This window comes from Chinchilla lanigera, unplaced genomic scaffold (genome assembly GCF_000276665.1).
Source record: "Chinchilla lanigera isolate Chin_1 unplaced genomic scaffold, ChiLan1.0 scaffold00131, whole genome shotgun sequence".
Classification (NCBI taxonomy): domain Eukaryota; kingdom Metazoa; phylum Chordata; class Mammalia; order Rodentia; family Chinchillidae; genus Chinchilla; species Chinchilla lanigera.
Window position 1 is genome coordinate 1682369 of NW_004955532.1, and position 10989 is coordinate 1693357.

The 10989-nt window shown below is 54.6% G+C and overlaps 1 protein-coding gene across 4 annotated transcripts in view; it reads right to left on the bottom strand.

Moving 5' to 3' along the window:
• Positions 1-8529, bottom strand: part of Cdhr4 (cadherin-related family member 4) — a 45903-nt gene extending 37374 nt beyond the window's left edge. Inside the window, exons 1-19 of one of the 4 annotated variants that reach the window (XM_005410217.2) lie at positions 8418-8529; positions 7918-8102; positions 7635-7797; positions 7469-7560; positions 6865-6975; positions 6155-6258; positions 5831-5967; positions 5436-5625; positions 5191-5344; positions 4866-4959; positions 4409-4612; positions 4192-4331; positions 3823-3973; positions 3516-3736; positions 3129-3271; positions 2423-2479; positions 2013-2100; positions 1825-1855; positions 1111-1257 (exon numbers count right to left, since the gene is read on the bottom strand). In XM_005410217.2, coding sequence (XP_005410274.1) covers positions 1202-1257; positions 1825-1855; positions 2013-2100; positions 2423-2479; positions 3129-3271; positions 3516-3736; positions 3823-3973; positions 4192-4331; positions 4409-4612; positions 4866-4959; positions 5191-5344; positions 5436-5625; positions 5831-5967; positions 6155-6258; positions 6865-6975; positions 7469-7560; positions 7635-7797; positions 7918-8102; positions 8418-8466 — 2370 coding nt within the window. In that variant the 5' untranslated portion in view covers positions 8467-8529 and the 3' untranslated portion in view covers positions 1111-1201. Of the gene's footprint in view, positions 1-1100; positions 1258-1279; positions 1856-2012; positions 2101-2422; positions 2480-3128; positions 3272-3515; positions 3737-3822; positions 3974-4191; positions 4332-4408; positions 4613-4865; positions 4960-5190; positions 5345-5435; positions 5626-5830; positions 5968-6154; positions 6259-6864; positions 6976-7468; positions 7561-7634; positions 7798-7917; positions 8103-8417 lie in introns of those variants that run through there. The other 3 variants (XM_005410216.2, XM_005410215.2, XM_013507603.1) reach the window with 3 other exon arrangements.
• Between the last annotated feature and the right edge of the window lie 2460 nt (positions 8530-10989).

Consider the following 10989-nt stretch of genomic DNA (forward strand, 5'->3'; position numbering starts at 1 on the left):
CTTTAGAGCAGGCTAAATACTGTACTAGGGAAAATGCCACCTACAGCCACTTCCAGTTTGCTCAGCCCGAGGCCTGCTCTGTCACTTTGGTGGGTACCCCATTGAGAATGCTTTTCACAGAAGGCACTCAGCTTCTTTCTGGACTTGAATGCCATGATCAGCTGAGGAAGGAAGATTGTTCAGTGCCCTGAGAAGTTCAGGTCTGTAACTTGACAGAAGTGAAAGAAGTGACTTGGGGGATCACCAAAAATGTAGCCTCCAACCAGATAGCAGATCCTCATGGAGGAGTAGCAGCCTGAGATCTGATGCCAGGCTGGGCGGAGGAGAGGGTCAGCGTTATGCCCAGCAAGACCTGCACTCCTGCAGGTTGCTATAGGTCTCTTGGCTACACACCAGAGCTCAGCCCAACATAGGGAGGGGTGAGGGCTAAGAAATCAGAAGAAACACATCAGGAAGCGATTCAAACACCCTCCCAGAAAGGGGCTTCCATCAGTCCCTCCAGGACCAGCCATGCACAGGTTTTGAGAATCTGCATCACCTGTCAGTGCAGTCCAAAAGCTGCAGAACCTTCTCCCCGCCAAAAAATCACTACACATAGTTGGCAAACTTTGCTGAAGGTTGGTGGAACTCTAAAAAAGCAACAGTGGCCTCCCATTGATAGGAAAAGGAAGCAGGTGGTGTGAGGAGGCAGGACAACTGGAGGCCCTCTCAGTCACTCACAAAGGTAAGAGCCTCTCTTACCTCTGCAATCTCCGAATTGCAGTCAAACAGAGCATCATACAGTGCATCTTCAAAGACAACCTAGCCAGGCATGGTGGCACATAGCTAGAGTCCAGGAACTTCTGGGAGACTGAGGCAGGAAGACTGCAAGTTTGAGCCCAGCCTGGACAATTTAGTAACTGAGAGAGATCCTGCCTCAAAACAAAAAAGAGGGGCTGGGGATGTAATTCAGTGGAAAGGCCCTGGGTTCAGTCCCCCATACTCGGCGCAGGGAAGCAACCTTACTGCTTCCTAGATGTACCCACAAGGTAGTGCTTCTTCCAAGCAAGAACAAGGAAGGTCAGCTGTCAGCTTCTTCTACACATAGATTACAAGGCTGAGACTTTTGTGTTTGTAATTTTATCATTAAGTCAACTTGAAAACAGCTCGTGATCACATGAAGAAAAAAAATGTCCTCATATAGTGAAGCAGCTGTTCGGCCTCAAAGCCAGTGCTGGGTCCTCGTGCGTGTGTCGAACAGGTAATCTCTGCCTGTACCTGGGCCCAGATGACCAGAAGAGAGAGACAGAGACAGGTGGGGAGAGAGAGAGGCAGAAAGACAGAGACAGAAGAGGAGGGAGGGAAAGGGGGATAGATCACTGTGGTCTCAGCAGAACTTCCTCCCTCCCCTAAAGGTAGGGGAATACTCTCCAGCCCCCTCAGGTGACCCCCTTTCTGCTGGAATCCAATGTGCCCCCTCCCTTCTCAGAAAATTCCCTAAGATCTGACTCAAATGCACCGAAGCCTCCCTGATTACCTAACACTGGACACCAATTTCCCTATGGCCAGCTTGCCAGACTACTCTGCCATAATTCACTAGCGATGTTGGAGCATGTGGAAGTTTCTCCCTCGTCACCTTCTCCCCTCCCCTCGGGAGCAGGGACCAGAGCAGGTCTGAGTCATCTCCCGGCCACATCATTTTTGACAAAGATTGGCTGAAGGGTAAATGGGGGTGAGAGTCAACCCATCAGTGACAATGTAGATGGTGGCTGCTTGGTAGTAGGGGAAATTCTGGGATGGGCCGAGGGCCCAGGTAGACAGTGACTTGGGGGAAGGGGTACTCACGAGCACCCTGTGCTTTGTCATCAAAATGCTCCTGAGAAGAAAGCGAGATGCTGAAAAGCAGTGAGGCTGGCCCACAGGGAGCAGACAGAGAACTGCCCTGCGGGCGAGGAGCCTGCCTGCCTCCCCGGTGGCGCTCCCACTTTCACAGGCAAGGGAGCAGGTCCGGCAGGGCCAGGGAGTTGACATACCAAGCTTAGGACACTGCTGGCTGCCTGCGACATCTCCATTCTTGGTGTCTCCATGAACCCCTCAGTGGATCTTTCTTTTCTTTGAATGCTGGTGAAAAGTCAGAGCAAGAGGATAGTATAAGGCCCTGGTCCCCAGCCTGAGCTTAAGAAGTGGGCTCCCTAGCCAGATGTCATGGTGCAGCCCTGTAATCTCAGCACTCTGAAAGGCTGAGGCAGGAGAATCACAGGTTCAAGCCCAGCCTGGACAACTTAGTGATTTAGTAAGACTCTGTCTCAAAATAAAAGAAAATAAAAATAAAGGACTGGGGTTGTAGCTCAGTGCAGAGGCCGTGGGTTTCTTACCTAGGAGTGCAAGAAAATAAAATAAGAGGTGCACTTGAAAGTACAGGAAGTATGCAAAAGAGACTGACCTGTTTAGCAGAAGAGCCTTCCCTGACTTCCTTGGTGCCTGCAGCACCTGGGCCAGCCTGAAATGACAAGAGGAGGAACCAAGCAGTGAGAACAGGCCTGCTGGTATCAGGAACGTGTGTGGTTCATCTGTCCCTTTATACTGGGGACAGTGAGTGTTTGTGTTTGTATGCAATGCCCACATTGTTATCCCCCTCCCCTCGGCTCAGTCCTGCACCCACAGGAACTTCAGTCCACATGAGCAGAGCGGGTTTGAAGTGGAGAACAGGGGTCAAGAATAAGTGTAAATGGCCCATGCAAGACTGACTGAAGAGCCTCAAGGCCTGGGCCATCCACACCCATCCTATCTCAAAACTGGGCTCTAGCTGGGTGTGGTGGCACATGCCTATAATCTCAGCACTGAGATTATAGGGGAGGCTGAGGCAGGAGGATCGTTGCAAATTTGAGACCAGCCTGGCCTACAAAGTGAGCTCAAGGCCAGCCTGAACTGCATAGCAAGACTGTCTCAAGAAGAAAAAAAAAGGCTGGGCTCTACCAATGAAGGATGCTACTTCCTCCTAATGTCTGACTCCAGTCTGAAGACCTCTGAGGGACAGCAGAGCCCTCTTCAGTACAGCTTGGGCCTTGTCATCAAACCTTGGGAGAAACCACCTCTACCAACGGGGCAGTGGGTAGAGGAGGCAGGGAGCACAGGAAAAGGAGCCCTACCCCCAAAGCAGCTTGCGGAGAAGCCAGCCCAGAGCTAGGAGGACAAAGGCACTAGTCACTGTCAGTACCACCACAAACCAGGGCTCTGGCTGCCAGAAAATTTCTGTGTCTGTCACAAGCTGGGGTATCATCCTTGAGGGCACCTGAAATGGAGACCACAACCTTACCATGGCCCTGCAAGGATGCCTGACCACGCAGCCTTCAAAACTCTGCCCAGGCTGAGCTGCCCCACACCCCAGATCCGCACTGCTGGAGTCCCAGGCTCTTTGCACCGAGCAGTCTCCTCCAGAATGCAGTGCCTTCCCTACCATTCCACCCGAAGGACTAGGCCTCCTCACCCATCAAGTTCCTCCCTCCCCAGCCCCCAAGGGCTCGCGGCCTCCTCACTATAGCTCTGTGAGTGCTGGTGGCCGTTGTGCTGGCCCTCCAGGGAAGCAGATGTACAATGATGGTGGCCGTGGTGCTGAGGTGGGGGCTGGAGGAGCCGGCGTCAGCCACACGGATCACTAGCTCATAGGTACAGGGCTGCTGTGGCCAAGGAGGTCCCAACACAGGGTCATTATGCACCAGGGTAGCCCCTTGCAGTCTGAATCGGCTCTGACTATTCCCTGAAAGCAGAGTGGCAGGAGAAAGGGACCACTGTTGGCCTTGGCCTGGCCCTCCTCTACAACCTCCTGGCCCCCGCAACCCATACCTCCCACAATGCTGTAGGACAAGGCCAGGCGCTGTGGCTCCTGGAGGATCCGGCAGGACATCTTGGTCACCTCCACGTTATGGCCCAGGGGAGTGGAGATGGTGAGTTCTTGAAACGGGGGCTCACACTCGGGGGCATGGTCATTCACATCCTGAAGAAAAGCCACCAGGTTAGAGGTGTGTGCAACCCAAGTCCACCCCTCCTCTTCCTCTTCCTACAATCAAAGCACAGGCATCATGCAAATCAGGCAACAGGTTCTGACACTTTGCACGGTGAGGCCCCTTCCCTCCAACCAACCAGAGGAAGAACCTAAGGCACAGCACCGAAAACCGAAGGCCAGAAGCCTTCCCAAGGCCTCAGTTCAGTCACCTCAACCTCGATGGTAATGGTACAGGACCCCGAACGGCGGTGCATGGGGTCCCTATCTTGACCGTGGTCGATTACCAGGACAGTGAGCCTGTGCGACCTCTGCTGTTCATAGTCCAGAGGCCCCAGAAGGAGAATTTCCCCTGAAGAGGATGGTCACAGCCTCAGCCCAAGAGCCAGCCTTGCCCCCACCCCTCCTCCCAGCCCTGGGAGGAAGTACCAGAGAGACGGTCCACAGCAAAGATGGTGGATCCACCAGAGGCGTGGTATTCAAGGCTGTTCCGAGGGTAATCCATATCCGTCCCCACCACAGAACCCAGCAGGGTGCAGGGCCGCGCATCCTCACGAACCCGGAATGTACGTGGGGCACAGGTTGGGGAGAACTCATTCATGGGTGTCACCATCACCAGTACTGGCACCTCAGCTGAGGGCCATTTGGGAGTCAGGGAAACTGGCGGGGGTGCACCTGGCCTTGCCCTGGGGTTCTGAGCAAGGAGGTGTCCCCCGCCCTGGGCCACTAAGGAGTGAGAGGAGCTGGAGAAAAAAGGCAACGGAGGTGACGCTGTCTATAAGGTCAGCTGGGCTTCTGAGGGAGAAAAGAGGTCTTTGTCTCCCGCATGGGCGGGTAGAAAGCACAGCCTGGTCCTGAAAGTCCCGTGCTGAGTATGGTTACATACTGGTCATCTGGGGCTGACCGCTGTCATGCACAAGGATGGAAGCTGCAAACTGGAAGTAGGCTCCAGGAGTGTCACAGTCCAATGTGGTGTTCACCTGGCCAGAGAGGGCAGAGGGAGGGCTCAGCCCAGGCCTGGGAGAGCCTCAAGCCACACTGGGCTGCCCCAGGCCGGGGCATCCTGATCTTGATCCTGTCTTATAGACTACAAAGCAGGTGAGCTCAACACCACTCCTCCACCCCTACCTCCAAGCTCTCTCAGTGGCCCGCCCACCCCTTCCTGCCCCAGGCAGCCTACAGGTGGGCTGAGGGCCAGTGGGGGCTGGCACCTCAAGGACGCGGTCATGAAGGCAGAGGCTGGCAGGATGGGAAGGGCTGTGAAGCCGCAGCTGGTAGTGCAGGTTGGTGTCAGGAGAGTCGGGGTCGGTGCACGTGAAGGTGCTCAACACGGAGCCCACAGGTGTGGCCTCAGGGACTTCAGTCCTGGTGGTGAGGGCGGAGGCGGGGCAGGAGTCTCGCCCAGCAGAGAGCCGCGGATCTTTCCCACAGCTCAGGCGAGGCTCCCGCTACTCACACCAGGAGCGCCGGGTGGCAGCGTGGGGGCCAGCGGTTGACCGGCCGCACATTCACAGTGAGGATCAGCTGGGCACTGGCCCAGGGCTGCAGCCGCTCAAAGGCCCTCACGAGAAGCCTCGTGCTGGCCGCACCCGTGCCCAGGGTGCCTGTCAGTTCCAGGGGCACACTGGTCCGGACCACCCCATCGGCTGGGCTCGATGGGAAGGGAGGAGGCATCTGTTCCGCCCCAGCTCACACCACCCCCCACGCAACAGCTCCAGCTGACAAAGCCACTGACGCAGCCTTTTCACCTCCTCCTCCAAGGCCAGGACCCCCACCAGGATCGAAGGCCTGGCCTAGGAAGGGGAGGTGGTGACAGAGCTTCCGGGTACCCACTCTCCCTGAGCCCCTTACCACGGCCGATGGAGTAGAGCCGGCTGGGCACTGGGGAACAGATTTCATAGCGCAAGTCAAAGCCGGTCGCCTGCACCTGAATCACCTCGCTCCCAGGGACAAGGTTCTCAGGAATGGTGATATTCTGGGTCTTGTTTCTGGACCAAAAGTGGAGGCCTGACTCCTGCCTGCTCCTGTGCATCCCGATGGGGTCTCCAGGCTCCTCCCAGGGGCTCCCTTCCCATAGAGCCAGGATGCTCCCACAGCCCAGTACCCTATCCCTGCTCCTGATTCCCCAGGACCACGCACTGCCTCCCCCACTGCTCCAGGGCAGGGGACCCTTACAGGAAGGAGACCTGGCTGGAAGGAGCACGCAAAACCTTCACCGTCAGCATCCCTTTGCAGCTTTGGCCTTGTCCAAAGGTCACTGAGATTTGCAGCTGGAAGACCTGAGGTGGGTACCACGTAGGAAAGTGGATCATGGGATGTCCTCGCCTCCATGTTTACCCGCAGTCCTCCCCCGGCAGCCTTCACAAGGACGCCAGTATTCATTCTTCCCCCGTGACCTGCCACTGTGCTAGTCTCACTCTTCCTGTGAGCCCTGAGCCCTGAACGTCTGGGCACAAATTCTTCCATGAGGTTGCAAACATCTCAGGAAAGCATAACGTCGCAGTCATTCACAGCTACACTGTTAGAGCGGAGTTGCTGAGAGCCAGTTACCAAGAGGTGGAGCTGCTGAAGAGGGAACTTCTCTCACTCAGCAGTGGCCACTTTACTCAGAACTTTCTGTTAACGAGCAATTGCCCTGAAACACTCTGCTTTCTGCTAGAGGGCCTGTGGGCCCCCAGGGCCAGGAACCATTTCTCTTTCTAGAATTTCAGAGCCCAGCACAGACCCCAGCCAAAGTGAAAGGGCAGTCAGCATAGCGTGGCAGGTGTAGGCCTGCGAGAAGCAGCGTTAGTCCAGGGGTCAAGGGGGCTAACAACAAACAAACTGTCAGAAAGTGATGGCTCTGCGCAATCTGCAGATATCCCCAGATGCCAGGTCATGCTCACCTTTTCAGCCTGGCCTTTAAGGCCCTGGGATGGCGCCCGCAGCAAGCCCTTTTCACTGATAGAGAAAGGGCCGGGAAAGTTTGGAGGGTCCTGGGCACTGGTGATGTTCATCTGACAGAACAGAGAATGCAGCAACTCCATGCAGCCCTCAGTGCCCCAAGCACCGCCGTCACCACCCTTGAACAGCTCAGGCGGCACCTGCACACCCGGGCCTCTCGGGCCCTCCTCTGACTTCTGCCCCAGCCTAGGCTCCCTGCCCTCCACCCTGAACCTGCTCTGATCTTCAGTTCTCTCTGTTTTAAAAGTACTTATTTTTAAAAACGAATTTCTTTTTTGGGAGTACAACAGTGATATAAAACCACCAAGGAGAACTCAGAACTCATAGGAGAACTGGAAAGGAGAGCTCAGCCCCTAGGATGTCCCTGTGGGCCCAGCCCCGGCTCCTGGGAGGGTTGGTGGTTCTTCCTGGCTCTCTCCAAGAACATGCACCCCCGGGCCCGACGGTGTGCTGCAGGGTCCTTCTGCAGGGTGCGCCTTGCCAGAGAGACGCTGTGCTCACTCTCCACCCTTCCCCCGCTCAGCCTGTCGTCCGCGCTGGCCTCACCTGTGCTCCCTGGACCTCCAGGCCTGGGATAAGCAATGTGTACAGCAGGGCTCCGGGGCCGACCATCTCCGGCACCTGAACGATTTCCCCAGCTGCCCAGAGGGGAGGTGAGGGAGGCTCTTTCCAAGCCGTGCCTGCCCACCCCCGCCTACAGCCCTGGCCTCACCTAGGCTAAAAAATCTCCCAACACACTGGACACGGCCAGGGTCTCGCTGCACATCCACATAGAGCGATGCCTCCTCCGCACGGTTTCCACATGTGTATTTCAGCCGCAGCTCGTAGTGGTTCACTGCGAGGGCGTCCAGCCGGGCAGAGCTGCTCAGGGTCACCTGTGGCGGGCAGGCAGTAGCCTGTGGTGTCCAGGCTGTCTCCCTACAACCCCTCCAGCCTCTGCAATTTCAAGTCTGCCCCGGCGCCCCCACAGTGCCCAGGTGTAGCCGTCATCCTACCTTTGCCACGTAGATCCCCTCTCGCCCAGCAAGGCTGGGTGTGTTGAAGAAGGTGGTGGGCGGCCGCACGTGGAGCAGCTCCAGGGCGGGCGTGTGGGAGGAGCAGTTGAAGGTGAACGCCTGAAGGACAGTGCCAGGGCCCTTGCTCTCGGAGACATTCACAAACCAGGGCAGGCTGTGGAGGCCTGTGAGGAGCAGAAGCTCAGGCTGGAGGCCCCCACGTTCCAACAGCCACACAGGCAAGCACAGCCCCAGCCTTTTGCCGTAGGACCTGGCCACGTCTTAGGGCCAAATCCCCAAGGTCCTTCCTGGTTTCCACATCTGACATTTCACAGACGGGGAGAGAACGTGGAGGAGGAAGCAGCCAAGCCAAGGAGCAAGGCTCAGGGCTTCAGACCCTTACCCCTTCCCGCTTCTCCCCCTGCCCTCCCTCAGCGGTAGCCCATGAAGGGTCACAGCTATGAGGGCAACTGGGGCTTCCCTACCCACCAGCTCCTCACCAGAGACAGCCAGAGCCAAAAGAACCACCAGGAGGCTGAGCAGAACCATGGTGGTGTGGAAAGATGGCGGGGGAGGCTGTTGCCAGGCCCACCCGTTGCCAGGTCAGTTGCTCAAACAGAGCTGGCCCCGCCCAACCCCCTGTGACTGCGCTGAGCCCTGGCAGACCTCCAGAGGCCTGCAAAATCTTGTCTTCCACAGTCCCCACTGAGGACGCGCATTTGTGACCACAGCTCAAGGAGAGGTGAGGAGCGAGGCATCAAGCGGCAGACTACCATGTTTCCCCCAAAGATGTTCATGATATCGGCCATACCCCAAAAATAAGCCCCCGTTGAGATCACCAGCCAGACAGGTGCATTTGGTATGTGCCTTGCTACACACAATGGATGTATTGAATTATAAAATAATAATATTAATATATAAATAAATAGTATTGGTATTAACACTTAAAATAAATAATATAAATTATAATTATTTGTAAATACCCAACTGGATGCCTTTGGATAAGAGGTAAAGGCCTATGCAAATAGACAAACTCAGATCAGGTGTGGGGGCACATGGGTGTAATTGCAGGAGGACCCTTGCAGGAGGACCACTGCAAGTTCAAAGTCAGCCTGGGCTACGAAACGAGTTCAAGGCCAGCCTGAATTGCGTAGTGAAAATCTGTATTAAACAAGACAAAAAACAAAACAAAACAAAATAGAGGAGCTCAAGACTTATTGCTGAGTGACCAGCACATAGACACAATGCACATATAATATGCACTCTTGACAGTCAACAAATGTGGCGTCTATTATGACTCTTCACAATTCCATACGCCATGCATTGTGAGAATACACTGTGAGCAGGCTACACGAACATAAGGTCCTCATTTACGGAGGGCTCTATTGCTGGACATGAGAGACTGGGGCCAGTGGTTCTATAAGAAGTGGAGTTCGTAGAAATTCAGGCTGGAATTTGAGGTTTGGAGAGCTGATGGTTGTCTAAGATACTTTTCTCTCATTGCTGAGACAAAATACCCGATGCCCAAAATTAAGGAAGGATTCATTTAACTCACAGTTTGTGGAGGTTTCGGTCCATAATCAGCTGGCTCCAAGGCAGGGTGGTACATGGCAGAGGGGCAACGGTTCATGGTGGCAGAAGACAGCAAAAGCAACGAGAGCAAAAAGTGGGGAGAGAGGGAGCAAGTTTCTTTCCCTCCCTCATATTGTACACAAGCTGCCTGCTCCAGGGTGGGTGTAGCACTCACACCCGTAACCCCAACACTGGACCATGAATCAATCACACACTCCAGAAGCCCTCCCCATGACTGTGTGAGGCTTTGGGGAGACCTTAAGACACAAACCATAACAATGATGTTTTAGAAGATGACATGGCTGTAGTTGAATCAATGTAGATTTTTTTTAACAATAAATGTAGATTGTTGTACATGAATAAATATAGATTCTTATACATGAAAAAATAAGACAGCCCCTGAAAATAAGCCCTACTGTGTCTTCTGAAGCCAAATTAAGTTAAGATCTGATCTTATTTTGGGGAAATATGGCCAATCGGGCACAAGGTGGCTTCTTGGGTGGCTGAGGATGTGCTTTGTTTTCATCTGGGGTACAGCCGCACAGGTGTCCCAGATTTCAGCACTTACTGAGCTGCATCTTTGGTGTTTCACCACTTATTCTAGTTATATGGCAGTATTTTGCAGTCCTGGAGCTTGAACTCAGGCTCTTCTCACTGAGGTACCTCCCATCCCTGGCTCTCTATTTTTTATTCTGAGATAGGTCCCACTGTTTTGTTTTTTTTTTTATTTTTTGGGGGTTTTTTTGGTTTTTTTGATAGGTCCCACTGAATGGTGAAGTTGCCCAGACTGGGCTTGAGTTTGCGATCCTCTTGCCTCAGCCCCGGAGTGCTGGGATCACAGGTGTGTGGCACAGCACTGGCTATCGTGTCAGTTTCATAAAATTTTCTTCCCTTGCTCTTTAGCTCCTCACCTCTCATGCTCTTCTTTACCCATACCAGTCAGAGCTGTCCATTTCTCCCCCAAAACTCCCCTTGCCAGGGACCTCAGTGACCTGCAAACTGCTATAGTCATCAGTTTTGTTTTGTCCTATAATGGAAACTAGGTATGTTGCCCAGGCTGGCCTTGAACTCTAGGGCTCAAGGGATCTTCCTGCCTCAGCCTCTAGAGTCACTGGGACTACAGGTGTTACGCTCTGCCCAGATATGAAGGCAGGATTTGTTCTCCACCCAGCATTTGACTCTTGCCCCCTTGGCTCCTAAATCCCCGCCCTCTCCCACCTCCCTGGCTGCTGTTGCTCAGCCTTTGCCTGTCCGGCTTCCCCTTCACTGCTTCTGTGAGGGGAGTGCACAGGACTCCGCCCCTCCTGCTGGCCACACTCGCTTCCCATCTCATCCCGGTCCACGGCAGAAGCACATTCGCTGGCTCTTCCTGCAGTCCCGGAAGGCTCCAGTGCTGACAACGCCCCCGAACGCGTGTCGCGCACTTCGTGGCTGACCCTGCATCTCCTCCAGAGTCACACGTCCACACATGATCATTTGATTTCCCTCCCAAACCCACTC